Source organism: Dermacentor silvarum, chromosome 4, assembly GCF_013339745.2.
Source record: "Dermacentor silvarum isolate Dsil-2018 chromosome 4, BIME_Dsil_1.4, whole genome shotgun sequence".
NCBI lineage: Eukaryota > Metazoa > Arthropoda > Arachnida > Ixodida > Ixodidae > Dermacentor > Dermacentor silvarum.
Window position 1 is genome coordinate 121,503,265 of NC_051157.2, and position 16,280 is coordinate 121,519,544.

At 44.2% G+C, this 16,280-nt stretch overlaps 1 protein-coding gene across 1 annotated transcript in view; it reads left to right on the forward strand.

Moving 5' to 3' along the window:
* The window catches only part of LOC119450606 (sodium-dependent phosphate transport protein 3-like), a 70,561-nt gene that overhangs the window by 15,813 nt on the left and 38,468 nt on the right, over nucleotides 1-16,280 (forward strand). The window contains 5 exon segments of the mRNA XM_037714110.2: nucleotides 370-474; nucleotides 476-609; nucleotides 4,246-4,380; nucleotides 10,133-10,288; nucleotides 12,224-12,407. Of these exon segments, the coding sequence (XP_037570038.1) occupies nucleotides 370-474; nucleotides 476-609; nucleotides 4,246-4,380; nucleotides 10,133-10,288; nucleotides 12,224-12,407 (714 nt within the window).

A 16,280-nucleotide genomic window follows, 5' to 3' on the forward strand; every position in this document is an offset into this window, starting at 1 on the left:
TGCATTGAACAACAGTGCCCGAACAAGCCAGGTCTCAGTGCTCTGCAAATGTTTCAAAAAAGGATGTCTTCACTACAACGCTGATGAAGATGTTTCTGTTGAAACATTGGCTCTAGGTTCAGGCTTTTTTTTGTTCAGGGTTCTTGTTTGCCCACGGTCAATCTGTACACAATATAGCAGTATTTTCTACACGAATGTATGATGTGTCATTTTGATCTGCTTTAGGGGCCCAGCTGGTATATTTACATTACCTCTGACATCTGTCTTGTTGCCAATTAGTGTTGCCAATGCAAGAACTGTTCTAGAGGCTGCTTCTGACATTGAAAGTTCAGCATGTAATGCATCTGCACTTGTCTTTGTCATCAACAGGTCGTGTGCCGGGGCGTTACTTGCTCCTAGCCCTGCTCTTCGTCGGCAACACGATCCTCTCAACACACAAATTTGATCTGGGCATTGCAATTTTGGCCATGACTAACCAGGTGCCTGCCACAGACGAAGCTGGCTGGTCTTGTACCCGGTGATTCCTGGCTGCAGCATGACAATGACACATTAGCAAGACAGTTCAATGCTTCTGGCACTGCTGCAGTGAACAGCAGTGAGGAAACTGAAGTAAGTGAATACTAGTTTGTGTGTTTTTCTTAAGTGTAAGGGCATGCAAGTTTGCCACATTTTGCTGACACTACATGCTTATTATAGAGTTTATTGCTCTTGAAAGCGGGTGTGTAAGAAATACATGCTATTGTGATGACCTCTTGGAAGAGACATCTTCATCCGCTACATCAACATAGACTGAAGTTCTCCCATTTTTCTAACTCTGGGTTAAGATGAATTATCTGATAAGTCGATTAATTTGGAGACAATCTGTAGTTCATACTGATTGAGTGAACATCTGTTTAGACAAACTTATGATCAGGTTAATTGACTTTCCGGGTCCCTGTATTCTCGCCTTTATAGGATCTTGTTGTAATTACATGAAGCGCAGTTTTCGTTTTGGCCTTTGAGTACATAATTTTGAGATTTGCTTTTCTTAACTGGAGTTCTCAACTATCCAATTTTGAACTGTCTTGAGTTGATTGTAATTCCTTTTATGAAAATTTTATGGCTGTGGTGCATGCCTGTGAATATGGCAGTGCATTAGTTTATAGGGTGCACGTCAGAGTTCCTCACACATTATGGAAAAGGAATTAGAGTTGGACCCAGGTTAAATCTTTCTCTTGAGCCTTAGTTCTAAGGTTCAATTATGACGGTTTTCTCTGAATGTGGGACTAGAGAAAGCTTTTGTCCTTTGAACATTGTAATTCCAGACAAACAACTGTGATTTTGTCACTTGCCATTTCCTGGCTGTTTTAATGGCTGGCACAATTTGCTGTACATAGCTGAGCCTACTTGAAATACTTCTGATACTGCCTTAGTTGTATTTGATTTGAGTGGTGCTAATATATTTCTCCATATATCGTGAGTGCATCTCTCTTCAATATTGTGGAACAGTCGCTCACACTTGGGTGTCTGCTCATGCTTTCTACAGCTTACTCATGCTATGTATTGCTTTTGTATTGCTGTACATGCTGGGTAAGTGTTACTTCTGTGTTGTCAGTAAATATAACATTCAAAGTAATGATGTGTAAGCCTTAGCCATTTTTCTTTTTTTACTGGGTTTGCTTTGATTGCACTATTTTCTGAGATTTTTAATTTATTTGTTTCACTTGCTTTGATTTTCAGGGTACTGTACAGTTGAGACTTCCTGTAAAGGGAGCAGGTATCCCATCAAGCTGGCATATGACAAGCTTTTTATCCCTGTTCCCTGCATTTTTATAATTTCAGTAAAAATGGTAATAATTGAACATATCATTTTGATCATCATAGTCACGATTTTGGAATGGACATGATTTAGAAAAGTTGTGGGTGAGTGTACTGACTTTTGGGAAAGTGCAGTAGTGCTCAAGCAAAAATAATGAAGTACCATCATATGTCCTTATGCCAAGTATGCCATGCTGACTTCAGCGTGAGGCAGCATTTCTGTAGTATATTGAAGACACTGCTGTTTTAACTTACTCAATTTCAATCTTTATTGTTTAGTTACTATTTGTGATGACAGTTGCTTAATTGTTCCTGACAGACCTTCTGTTCCCTCATGTGTCATATCTGTGCAGTGCTGTAGGTGAAGCAAATACAGAAGCATCAAAAGGAATGTGAAGGCGAGCTCACTGTTGGCTCCCAGTTTTCAGTATACTTCATTCTTGTCTCTCATCCCATGTCAATGTCTCTTTTCTTTCTGTATCTGCAATGCCTGCAGCACTGCTTTTTAGTGATGAATCTTGTACAATATTCAGCTTCGCTATCTGTGTGTGAATTAGTTGTGTGCCTAGTGGCAAAGCTATGGAATCCAAGCCCCTGGTAAAACCTCGCAACTCGTGTTCACAACTCCTTGGTACACTTTCCGCTATGCGTATCCTGTGAATAGATTGTCAGTAGACATTGCAGATACTGTGCTCAAGCATGATTTGTAGCTACAACAGCGCTCCTAGTGATAAACATATTAGTTAAGCACACAGCTTTCCACTTGCTAGTGTCCTTCTAAACATGGCAGTTTTCTAAATGTTGTGGCTGTGCTTTTTGTCATGACATAATATAACAGGATATTTTGACAATGAGACAAGAATGGAGAGTACGCAATGGTTGTTGCAAAGTCGGTGCTTTTTGTCATGTCATGTGCGCCATCCTTGTCTCATGTCAGTGTTACATATGTGCTGGCAATTGTAAAACTGTCAGTATAAGCCAACTATTGTAATACGTACACTCGCTTTTCATTCTTTTGCATTTGTTTTGCCTGTTCTGCTATGCTGCACATGAGCGTTTTTGCTTCACAAGTTCTATTACTGTATGAATACACAAAGACTGCCTCGTTGTAACAGCAGGGAAGTCCTTGTAGTAAATGTCTAGTCAACTAGGAACAAGAGATTGCTGCACAGTGAAGTGTTTATAGCATGATTAGGTCCCATGCAGTTGTTCAACTAAGTTATTACATTTAGTGATAATACCTTACGTAATATTCAGGGGTGCAACAGCTGCGCCAATTGCGCCATTCTGATACAATTTCGTATTTTTGCGCCGAGCTGCGCCAAAGCCACGATATACGTTGAAATTGCGCCACGCTGCGCCAAAATGCCCCGACCAGCCGCGAAATTTCTCGGTTACGGTAGTTTTAGCGGGAAATAAATGCTGCGTTGGCAACTTGCAGCTTGACATGCCATTACAGTACCAGACGAGACATTGGCATGTTTGGTAGTGGGCGCCGAAGAATATTTTCGCTGCTGGTTACAGTGTGGCGTGTTGTATATATGCAGTAAAATCTTGCGAAGACGCGGAGTGCGCGTTGCTTGCAGTAACGAAAGCAGTTCACCATTGCCAGTTGACTCAGTGAGATCCGTGCCGTCTCTGTGCACGCAGTCACGAACGGAGCGGGTACGAATGCTCCACGGCCATGGGAAACTCGCTTGTACGATACAGCAAGCGAGCCCAGCACTGACGGCGTGAGCTTTGTAGGCGACGCAATGCACAAAATTAGCAAGGGTTCGGTCGCTGCATGTTTCGACTACCACCGGAACGTCGCGACATATCGTCAGAAAAAAAAAAAACTGAAAGGGAACCACTCGCGAAGAAATGCATGTGTACTTTCCACGTGTTTGGCGGAAAAAGTTGCGTGCAGTGCACTGCTGGGGCGCGATCAAGGTCATTGTTCGGAGCGCATGTTCAATTTCGCCGGGCGCGGCCTAGGTCAACCGTGCACGGCGAAACTGAACGCGCTGCGAACAACGATCTCCGATTGCGCCCCTGCCCTCACCTACTGCTGGTAATGTGAATTACCATATATACTTGCGTAATGAACGCACTTTTTTCCCCAGAAATCCATTGCAAAGTTGGGGGGTGCATTTATTATGCCGGGTAAATTTTATGGCATTTTATGAGTAAGTGTTCTTTGTGAAACTGCTCCAAATTTGGGATTTAGTGCTCCAAAACAGTGTTTTCTTTTTCCCGTAACCTGCTCCAAATTTGGATTTTCCTGCTCCAAAAGCAAGATTTTCCTGCTCCAAAAATTGCTCCAAATCCTATTTTGGCTGTTGCACCACTGAATATTGCTCTATTTTAATAAAAAAAAGGAAAAAAAAACCATTATGAATGTGTAGTTAATGAAAGCTCAGGCAGTTTGTCGGTATGAAGCATTAACTGTTCAAATGTTGTGCTCAGGACAGTGCCTTCTTCACAACCACACCTGCAGTGTCATTGGAGGAGGAAAGCGCAGGAGCACCTGTATTCTCATGGTCACCTTCAGTGCAAGGTGTCATCCTGGGTGCATACTTCTATGGGGTAATTATGCCCCAGGTAAGATTATGCAGCTCATTTAAATAGTATGTGTGCACTCTCGGGGCTAGTGAATTACGTGCTAGTGTAGGAAGGTGCAGAGCAAGAAATCCAAATTGTCTCAAACCAGAGCTACTAGTCGTTATTTCAGAGGCCATATTCTCGGTCGATCACACTTTGGGATATAAGTTTCATTGGATGCTGATTGGCTAGAGACTGTTTCACATGGCACGATCTTCACTAAGCAACACAGCAATTTACATTGCTCTGCAATCATCTTGGCTCCCCTAGTCTTGGTTCCGCCAAGTTGTTCGCACCGTGTGGAGTCGTAGCGGTCGGCGCGATTGTCAGTGGGGAAACAGCAAGTTGCATCGTAATAAGGGCTCTCTTGTCGACGTCTATTTTACCTTGTTTTGTCTTCTCGGACTGGCATTCAACCACACCTGCAGACTAAACAATTGTAAATGTTCAACACTTTTAGATACTGCAGAGCACGGTACTTATTCTTTTCTTTTAATAATATAATTGTAGTAACTAGTCAATAACATTGTAAGTCAATAATTGTAAAACCAGTCGATAACATGACTGGTTTTCCAGCTGTTTTTACCGTAACAATACAAGTGTAAATGTACCTTTTGAGCAGAGCCTTGAGGTCTGTTTTGACGGAAATTGCAGCATCGCCGACACGGGTGAAAGCTGTCAACGAAAGTTGCTTTTTGACATGCACGGCGGCATCTCTTCTTCTTTCCCGCTCCAGTCACTGCCTGTGGAACAGCCTTAAGCGAGCAGGTGGATGCTGATGCTGTGTCCTGCAAAACTTGAAGTATCCATGAAAGAGATCAAAAGAGAACACGGGTTTAGGATTATAAAAGCTGGGATACTTGTTGCATTCTTTCCGATCCTTCCAAAGCTGTCACCTGTTTGCATATGGCTTTTCTTCTTTCTTATACTTATTATGGGTCTCCGAAAATCAACTGTGCAATGCAAAGTTTCCAGGAGAGGCCGAAAATAGGCTGGAACGGGAAGATGGCGTGTGCTGAACGCATTTACTGACCACTAAGCTCTGCCGAGACAGACTCTGCGACTAATGGGGTTGCTACTGGGGTCACTACAGGAGTCAGGTGTGTGCATGTAGACTGGTCAAGTTCGAATTATCTGGCGAAGGCAGATTTTAGGATACAGGGGTGGGACTCCGTAGAGTATAGTGCAATTTTGATACAAACGCGAATTCTTGCACCGAACTGCGCCAAACAGAAAATTGACCGAAATTGTGCCACGCTGCACCAGAACGGCTTCGGCACAAGTGTTCTGGAAGTGGTCACAAACAGTGAGCTGATTCGTTCTCCGCGAAAAAGAGTGCAGCCGTTCACATTCTGAATGCCGTGTGACGACGCCTCCTGCACAGTTTCTCATAATTTTCGCACTTACAACACTGGACTTCACAGCGCTTCCGGCATGTGGCTGGCGCGCGCGCAGTCACTCCAGGCTGTTGTCGCTGCTGTCGGAACAGCCAGGGCGGCTGTATTTAAAGTGTACTCGAGTACGGTTGAGTAGACCGAGTTTCGCGGCTCTCCCTAGCTGAGGCGCAAAACAACGAAAAGTGGGCTTACGGCACTGCGAGAGAACTAGATCTATATCAGGGAGGTGCGCACTGCGGCGGGTGGGTGCCTCTGTCCCCAGGGCCAGTATGACGTAAAACTATTCCAATCTGTTTTTATGCCTGTATGGACGAGGCCTGAGCCATTTTGACCTATCACGAAGGGCTAATGGCGGATTTGGAATAAAATGTTGCAGTTTCGCCCGAAAGGCGAAGCATTGATTGTGATAGCAAATTAGTAGACAGCTATATGAAGTAAGCATAGTATTTTTATCAGCCGTATAAACTTCGCTTACTTATTTAACAAGCATGGTGTCAGGCGCATGCACAAGCAAACGTGAGCACATCTCACTCTATATCCGCGGAAACTCGCTGTCAAAGCGAATTGCCCTTCATGCTGCCTTTCGCTTTAATGGGAACGAAGCGGAGAAAACACAGTGCATGCAAAGCTATCAGCAACTCACACTCTGTCCCCATTGCAGATCGCTTTCAAGATAGGGCCCGCGTGGCCGCGCCTTACGCAGCAGCTGCTGGAGTAGAACGCCCCCCCCCCCCCTCTCCGTTCCATTTCCTGGTGCCTTGTGCGCAACGGAATACAGCACACTTCCTCCCCGCTTTCACTCGCACATGCAGCAAGCATACGGCGCGCAGTGACAATGTTATTGCCCCTGGACTTTATACAGAACATCACGGCGACGATGACGGCAGAAATGCGCCTGTAGTTGGCAATAATATAATTGGCAATAAAAACAAATTGATTGAAATAGTGCTTGCGTTATACCAGCCCAGGGTTGACTGCGGCTGTCTGGGTCTGCGGTGACATATGGTGATGTGGAAATTATTTTACCGTGTCGATTGGACCGCACAATTTGAGAACATTTTCCGCTATCTTCATGAGCGTCGGCGCGGGAATATATAGTTCGATTGTAGTGCCACCGATTTTTTTGGCTTTACAGGAAAGCATGCGCCGTGCCGCCGCTCGACCCACTTTTCCATATTCTGGTAGGTTATAGCTACAAAGCGCGCTTCTTCGTGTTGGTTTATTGTGTATTTCGTATTTCGAAGTGCGCTACCATATTCCATTATTCCACCGAAATTCAGATTGGCCTGCTCCAAACTGCTTCAAAATAAAATTTTATTTGCGTCAAATTGCTCTTAAATGAAGTTTAGTCTGCTCCAAGCTGCTCCAAAATGCAATTTTGTCTGCTTCAAACTCAATCTTACTTGCTCTGAAAATTGCTCCAAAATGACTTTGGACAGTCCCACCCCTGAGGATAGAAGAAATAACAAGTTTGAGCCCATGGAAATGCATGGTGCCGGCCCGGACCTTCGGCCAGGATTGAATTAACCGGAGTCAAATTAACAGAGGTCAACTGTATAATGAGCATGGGTAAATCAAAAAATGTTTATTGTCAATATCTGCATGTAACAAATATAGGCTTATAACAAACGTGAGATATAACGAAGGAATTTGATGTCAGATACAATTTCATTATAGCGAGGTTCGACTGGAAATATTAAAAAATTCTAATGTCATTCACAAGATGCCACAGCTACATATCAAGTTCATGCCACATTGGAGAGAAACCTTTGATTGCTCATTGCAGCACAGCCCTACAGAGCTAGATAGCATTTAATTCAGATTAATTTGGTAAGGTTTCTGTAAGATTGGTGAGATTTCATCACCCAGAAATTAGTTTTTACAGCAATGCTATTAAGAGGAGTTCAACTACGGTTCTTGTGCCGCAGTGTCAAAGACCAACGACTGTGCAGCAGCGTGGTCAGTATCAAATGTCAGTCAAAGAACAGCCTGCAATGCAGCCTGCACTGGAGTCCCAAAGCAGCCATATGACGAGGGCGTCAGTGAGAATGCACAGCCGGACACCAGCGTCGGTAGGGCTGGCACAGTATACAGGAACATGTGTTCGATATAACGAAGAGTATAGAAGTACTAAGCTAGGATGTAGTGAAGCACTTGAAAAGGCTTAGTTATAATGAAGGAATTGCAACATATATAGTGAAGCGCTTACTAAGTCCTGGTTAAATTTCAGGCAGTGGCAAAACAGACCTTACTCAGGATTTTCCAAAAGTATGAGAATTCCCTTGTACAGCTTCACTGTCTTTGACGTAAAAGTTGCACTGGTCGTGGTAGTTGCGCAACTACCTATGGCAGGGGTTCTCAAGTACAGTCATCCCACGGAACCCTGCTTGGCTCCATAAAGTGCCAAGGAACCCCCCCCCGAATTAACCGAATGTCGAGTTATCGAGGGTATCAAGAAAACAATAAACAAATACTTCACTACGTCATCACGCTTCTATTTACCCAATGAATCGTCAAATCTTGTTTCTATTTAGCACAAGACCAGTGCGGAAGCTGAAATTCTCTTCATCTCATGACTGATTAGCGCTAGCAGCGGCGAAGGCCTCGCGACATCCCTCACGGCGCGCGTTTTCATCTGAGACGCGCTTTGCACACCAACGGGCGCACATCTCGATTATATTTTCGCCACTCAACTGCTCGCCAACAAATTGTCCGTCCATCGCGATGTAGCTGGTGCTTTTTATCTTCGACAGCTTTGCACTGAATCAAAGCGAAACAACCGCGGCCGCTATCGACGATCATGGACGGCGACTTTACGGTTCAGAAGGCAGGCGGCTGACGCACGCACAAAGTCAAAACGAAACTATCGTTCGCTGCAAGAAGTGCGGATGAAACTACGGCTGGTCGCTATCGACGCTGCCATGGGAGGCGACTGCGCAGTTGTGAAGGCATGCAGCCGACGCGCGCATCGAGTGAAAACGAAACTACTATTTGCCGCAACCGCGGCGGACGAAACTGCGGTGGTTATCGACGCGATTAGAGATAGCGACTACGCACTTACGGAGGCACGCGGCTAGCCGCCGACGCGGTGTTGCGCGCGGCGATAAACGCAAGAATAAAGGGTTTAAAGGTTAGGCACGAAGCGCTTCGGCGTTGCTGTCAGTCACGTGCCGCTTACGATCGCCGCTGAGGACCACAGCGATGCGGACTACACCGATTCGTTTCGATTGTACGCTACGCCGTTCTTGCTCTTCTGCGGCGCTCCGCGAATTTTTTTTTTTTCCTCCAACGTATACGTCAGTGCGCACACTATCGGCACCAACCCTATCTACAAATAGGAGAAACGCGCATGGTGGTAAGCTACGGCCTCCGAGATTCAAGTGTGAAAGCTTAGGCACGCTGCCCGTTCTCAGAGGTTGGGTGGCTAAAAGCTGCTTGCGTATTTATTGCGCAGTTCGCGCGTTGCTGTTACGCACTGTGATGTGCTTTTTGACACTCGGGCATGAGTAATGGAGGTTCTTTCGATCAAGCGCACCTCGTGTTCGCCGTTTTAGACACTTGTCGAGAGCGGGACCAGGGAAAATTTATCAGTGGCTCGCGGAACCCCGAGCAGGGGCCTGCGGAACCCGTAGGTTCCGCGGAACCCACTTTGAGAACCCATGACCTATGGCATTGCGTTGCTGAACTCAACATCCTTTGGTTCAATCCTGGCACTGCCGGCTGCATTTGATGGGTGTGAAATGCAAAAACACTTGGGTACTTGGATTTAGGGGGACGTTGAAGAACCACAGGTAGTCAAAATTAGTTCAGAGTCTCCCACTAAGGCATGCCTCATAATTGATCATAGATCCATTACATAAAACCTCAGAATTCAATTAATATTATTTTTAAGGTATGAGTCGCATTGATGAATGAACTGCAGGAGACTTGTCTGAATTAATTGTCTGAACTGATTGGGTTTATTTCTGGTCTTAAGATACACAGCCACTCGAATTGCCGATCTTCTTGGTTGTACTGTCGGGTGAGAACTGTTGCTGGGGGTCTGTCGTTCCCACCAGCACTCAAGCTGCTTGTCAGGTTACAATGCGTGGCAGCCTGGGGCAGACTGACAGTGTTATTCTACATCTTCTTTATTGCCTTCTTCTGTTGCTCCGTTTAATACGCCACAGTTGCTCAGATTGGCAAAGTGTTTTTGTAAGACAGATGCAATATTTTGACATATGTTTAACACCTTTCTTTGCACTAGCACTGCAAAGAATTACATAATTTTTGTGACTAACGTTCATTTGTGACACAAAAGGGTTAGCATTGACGGGCTGTAATCTGTGCATGTGATCTCACTTGCTGGCTATCAGGTTCTGGGTGGTCGTCTGGCGGAGCGCTTCAGTGCCAAGTGGACCCTGCTGGCAGGGCTGCTTACTTCCTCAGCAATGACATCGGCAACACCATGGATAGCCACATTAGGTGTCGCACCTCTAGTCGCACATCGGATACTCCTGGGGTTCGTGCACGTGAGTAGTTTGGCTGAACCATTACACATATTGTGGGCAAACTCTTTAACTGATGTGTCTTGTTTACTTGTTTAGATGCGGGTGGTTTATGGTCCTAAACGTGTTTATTCAGAAATAATGAAACAGGTGCAACTTTGTGTAAGAGCAGGGCACTTGGTACGTACAGGGGGAACAGCTGGGGATCTGACGAAGATGAAGAAAGGCACACAGAAGACACACACAGCACTGCACTTTCAACAAAATGTTTATTTTGCTAGCAGACAGATTATGTGCTGAACACTGTAGCAAAACAAGAAAATACTGCATTGATACTGCCTCTCCTACCACTATCTCACATTGGCGGTGGTAGCTAAAAACATGAGCTCTTTTTTGGACAAGGCTGCAGAAGCACAACTCTTCAAGAGTTTAGAGTGCTCAGACTCAAATGGGACTAGTGGTTTGTTTGCCCTAGGTTCAAACATCCAACACACATGATGTCTGAAAAATCAAACGCAGATCTAAAAACCGAATGTTATTGTTTTCTAAAAGTTGTACTGTCGGGGTTGGTGGGTTTAAAATATATTTGAAAATGCTACGAACACTTTGCACTACAACAATTGTGGTCACAGCTGTTATTCGAGTGATGTTTGAGGATGACATCCTAATTCTTCTTGTTTACTCAAAGATATATTCAACGATATTTTACACCAGTTTTGACACAGTTTTACACCGTAGTTCACACCAATTTTTACGCTGTTTTAAAAGGTACCTTACAGCCAATAACCCTGATGCCCTGATGTATGAACTTCCGACCCGCCGTGGTTGCTCAGTGGCTATGGTGTTGGGCTGCTGAGCACGAGGTTGCGGGATCGAATCCTGGCCATGGCGGCCGCATTTCGATGGGGGTGAAATGCGGAAACACCAGTGTACTTAGATTTAGGTGCAGGTTAAAGAACCCCAGGTGGTCCAAATTTCCAGAGTCCCCCACTACGGCGTGCCTCATAATCAGATCGTGGTTTTGGCACGTAAAACCCCATAATTTAATTTTTATGAACTTCCAGAAAACATTAACATTTCATGTTTAGATTTGCATCTGATTTTTCAGACATCCCGTGTGCTGGAAGCTTGAACCAAGGGCAAACAAGCCACTACTCCCGTTTGAGTCGGCGCACTTTTGGCTCTACCATGCTATCTCATTTGTATATGCACATGAGCTTGTCATGATTTTATAAGTAGCAGCACCTTTATTGCAGTTTTCAACGTTGCACTTTGAGAGGCAGTCTTGTTAGTAATGCACTAGTGAGCGTTTTGGAATTGGTGACCATTAAGTAGGTCTCTGGTGGTGGAAAATGTTCATGTAATAGCAGATTTCACTTTCGCACATGCAGCAAAAAGAAGCACTTCCTAGCTACGTGGTCACTTTTTATCACACTGGTATGTAATCTGGAGAAGTGCGACAGAAATAATGTATTGTTTCTGAAGGAGGTATGCCAGACTTAAATTTTTTTTTAATTGAAAAAAAAAGTGTCAGTTCTTGAAAATTACGATTTCGAAGTCATTACAGTGCGAAGTATGCGCTGGCGAAATATTATGGCTGAATTCCGTCAACAAGTGCTAGAAAACAATAATTTAGAAGCATTGACTGACCCAACTTCGAGCCATGGTAGCTCCGTGTGACAACAACTGATGAGCGCCACCTTGGTCTTGTTGCAAAGCAGCGACTTGGCGTTTGAGCTTGGGGTGCTTCAAAGCAACGTACGCCTCTCAGAGGCAGGGCAGTTGGCACCTTTTGATAGTTCGCTAGGAAGGCGTTGATTGGGTAGAATGTGCCTTGCTCCACAGTGCAGCCAGGCGCACTCTGGATTAGCCTTGATGCTTGCCTTCTCTCCCTGCCTCCCCTGGTGTGACAAAAATATCTTAGTCTTTACTTGCTTTTACTGCCACACCTTTATTCAGGGCCTGAGTATGCCATCGTCAGTTGCCCTGGTGGCACGGTGGGCCCCCCGACGGGAGCGGTCAACTTTTGTAGCAGTCGTGTTCTGCGGCCGGTACATGGGCATTGTGGTGGCCACCCTGCTCTTTGGTCATCTCTCCTCCTTGTCGGTGGCCGGAGGGTGGCCCTTTGCCTTCTACATGTCTGGTGAGCCATGTTCACTCAAAGAGCGTATCGTCACAAAAATATTGCCTTGCAGTTTTATAGATGCGATCAGACCAGTTGTGTAATAGCACCGGTTGAATCGGTATGCCAGGCACAACTACTGTCTCTTATTTTAACCCTTTGAGGGTCACATTTTTTATTGCATATTGAAGTTCTTCAGAGTGACTTGTGTCGAGAAAAAAACAAGTAAATAATTTTTAGGTGGTACAGTTAAACCTGGATATAACAAAATTGACAAATTCCCGAAAAACTTTATTATAAAGAGGATTTCGTTATATGCAGGTTCGGGAAGAAAATTCGAAAAAGAAACACTTACCGTATTTACTCGATTCTAACGCGCCTTCGATTGTAACGCGCACCCGTTTTCCATTTTCGTCGAAGCACTCATCCTTGGAATGTCACACCAGGTACTCGATGCGTGGACGTGTGTCATTTCGCACAAGCGCGAGTCGTTGGAAACGAAGAGTGAGCGACACGATGGTGTCGTAGCGTTGTATAGTGTCACCTAGTTTCAGGTTAGTGAAGCGCGGAGAAGGTGCTTCCGGTTGATGCTCTCGCAAAAATGACAAAATTTGGGGCGAAATCTCTAGGTTGTCGGCGGGGATCTCCCGCTGCCACTTCGTTACGTAAAGGTCTCAAATACATGTGCTTCTATGGAGTAATGGCGGGGAATAGAAAAACTTCGTTATATCCAGGAATTCGTTATATGGAGGTTCGTTATAAGCAGGTTTAACTGTATAAAGCGACACATTTTTTAGGTGTGTGCTGTATTATGCATTGTGTATCGCACTGTACTAGCATAGAGTTTCTTTACAAATGTAATAAAATTAGTGCACCTATTTTTATCTTTTACATAGGTTTTCACAATAGGGCTCTTATTTTGTAATGTACGTATTAGATTAATCCCACTAGGATGAAACTGATGACGCAGATGGATGTGGACGAAAGAAGAATGGAGGGGGAGGGACGGCATGCGAACTTGCTGAGGGCCTCCCGATTTAAGATCTCTTTGCTGTCGGTGCCAATGACCATGCGTCGCGGTGCCGAGCGACGTGATGCGCATTCCCCGCATTTGTCTGTCTTCCAGATTAGCCTTAATGAGCTGACGATAACCCACAGAAACCACCTGCCGTAAAGATGCCGTGAAAGAACCACCGTCCATAAAGATGAAGTGGAAAGCAGTATTTTCTAAGCAGTAGAAGATTGCCATTAAGCACAGTATGGGCCACTAATAAACGGAAAACCCCATTGGTATTTAGGACAAGTTCACTATTTCTTCAGCTTTAGAGGCAGTGATGATGATGATAAAAATGTAAAAAGTGCTCAGTTCCATTTGACAGGCATTCTATTTACAAAAAATATTTTCCAGACCTTCATATGCAAACTGAGTTATCAGTGCTTTCATAGTAATTGGGTGTAGAGCAAAGCAGAGCATACTATGCATCTCTATTCATAGGTGCCCAAGTTACTGATAGCTAGCAAGATTCTTGTTAAGTAATGTGATTAGCCTCCTGAGCATCTGCAGCACTGTTTCTTTTGTTTTTGTTTTTCACAAAATTTGAAAGCGTAAATATTTGTGTTAAACTTTGTAAGGTTCCATATTCGATTTGTTATCTGGCTTTTCTTTCTTGATTCGATTCGAAATCTGCTACTATTCGCTATTCGCGCACCCCTACCTAATATAAAATATGCAAGCACGGACATGAGCACATGGCAGTAAACTAGGCGAAGTAGGAATACTGCTAGACTACCATGGCCGCCGCCACTATAGAATCAAGGGAAAAATTGGTTTTTATGGAAGCCGAGGGGCGGCAACAAGAAATCTTTTTTAGAAGTCACAGAAGGCTGCAACACCTTTTGAGTAATGCTAAGTGGCACTTTGTTTCAAAAAGGCAAGTGTCTTCTTCACAAGTTAAAATTTTCGTTAAATTTAATGGGGTGCATTGTAAAACAAGAATTACAAGTTTGCCAGTGCACGGAGCACACAGATGTGCTAGGAATTCCATGCTCGGCACTTGTTTTGAGAAATACGAACTCAGTATGTGCAGAAAATAAGTCAACATTTGGCATTCATAACAAACAGCTACCATCAACATTTCCATAAGTTCTACGTAAAACAAGCCACCCATAACAGCGCTCTGAGGCAGCATTATTGAATAATTGAGCGTGACCCATCCCGAAAGAGAAAAGCAAGCATGAAATGCTGAGTGGTCTGCTGGTCAAAATAAAACAAGCACCCACCTAAAGGTCAACAAAAATAAACGTATCGTTCATATTGTTGATGTTTCTGGGCCTCACAACCACTTTACCGTAAACCAAATTGCGTCTTATACAATTTTGCATCTTGTACAGTCAAATCTCAACATAACAAACCTCGATTTAACGAAATCCGGGATGTAACAAATTATATGAATTTCCCGATCTTGGTTCTCTTGAATATACAATGTATTTTTTTGTGTGTGTGATTTCAGTTATCTTGGGACGCGGTTTCAGTTTAACGAAGTTTTTGGCTGTTTCAAGCATGTACTTGGAGCCTTTAGTGGCCACTAAATCTAGCAAAACAACTAAAGTTAAACCTCAATAGATCAATTTTCAGTACAACGAAATTCTCAATATCATGTATTTACGTTTTTATAACTTATTGTCCGTAGAACACCATGTATTTTAAACTTCAATATAACAAAGTGTGTCTGTAGGTGATTTCAATATTACGAAATTACCGAAATGTGAAACAATACCGAGGAAACGAATGGAAAGTGTCGTGGATACAAATGGTAAAATGGTTGAATTGTATGCAGCTGCTTGCCAACACACCTCTCAAATCGTTTGCCATGCGATAGAGAGTAGCCGCCAAACAGGAGCAGCTTATAGCAGCAGGGCCTTCTCGCCGTCATGTTCCATATAAAGTCGACATGCAATAAGATTTTATCGTGCCCGTTGCAACATATTCTGTTAGTGTGAGGTAAAAGTGGGCTAGGGTGGGGTGAGTCGATAGGGATAGTGGCATGAGGTACTGGGACGTACTTCCTAAAGAGCTGCAGAAAATAGTGCCTTTTCCTCTCTGCTATCACTTTCCATCGCGCGCGCATGCTCGCGGGACGGGGCGGCGGGTGTATGGTAACGTGATCAGGCGCGTGCTAAGGGAGGAGTTGGAGTCAGGTGAGCATGTGTCTCCTCTTCTAGCCGGGCTGAATGTCGGTCAGCTCTGCTGGGTGCATACGTGCCTTGCACGCCCTATCTTGGAGGTAAAATGCAGTGGGTGCAAAGTTGGGGCGAGCTGATATGGCCGTGGTTTCGTGTGTGCTGTCATCCCGCACATTTAGCGATGGAGGTCGCGTAATCTCTTGTTTCGTAGACACGTTGAAGCTAAAGACAGGCGAAGCGTTAGCTCTCCTCTGCCTGCTCTCTTCATGATTGTGTCATCACACTGCGGGTGACACTATATCAGCCGTGTTGGCATGCAAAAGCTTCGCAGGCTTCATTTCGCACCACTTGTCATTGACACATCATGAAACCATGACTTTGTTCGCAGACTCTAAAATTTAACAAAATAAAATTTTTTCCGCATTCATGTTCTTTTTTTTTCTTTTGCAATTGCCTGATAATTCGGAATATTTCACAACCCCTTCCGTGTAGAAAAATACATCAGCGACTGTACTTATTTGCATAGAAGGTCTAATTTTAATAGAATGCAATTTCGATATAGTGACATTATTATATCGATATAGTGACTTCATTAATTGTAGCTTTAATAGCTTTAATTGTATAAAAGTGTCGGCAAAGGCAGAAGTCATTATTTTCAAAATGGCATCGTGTGAACAATTTAATCGTGTTCCTCAAAGCGTGCACGCAGGA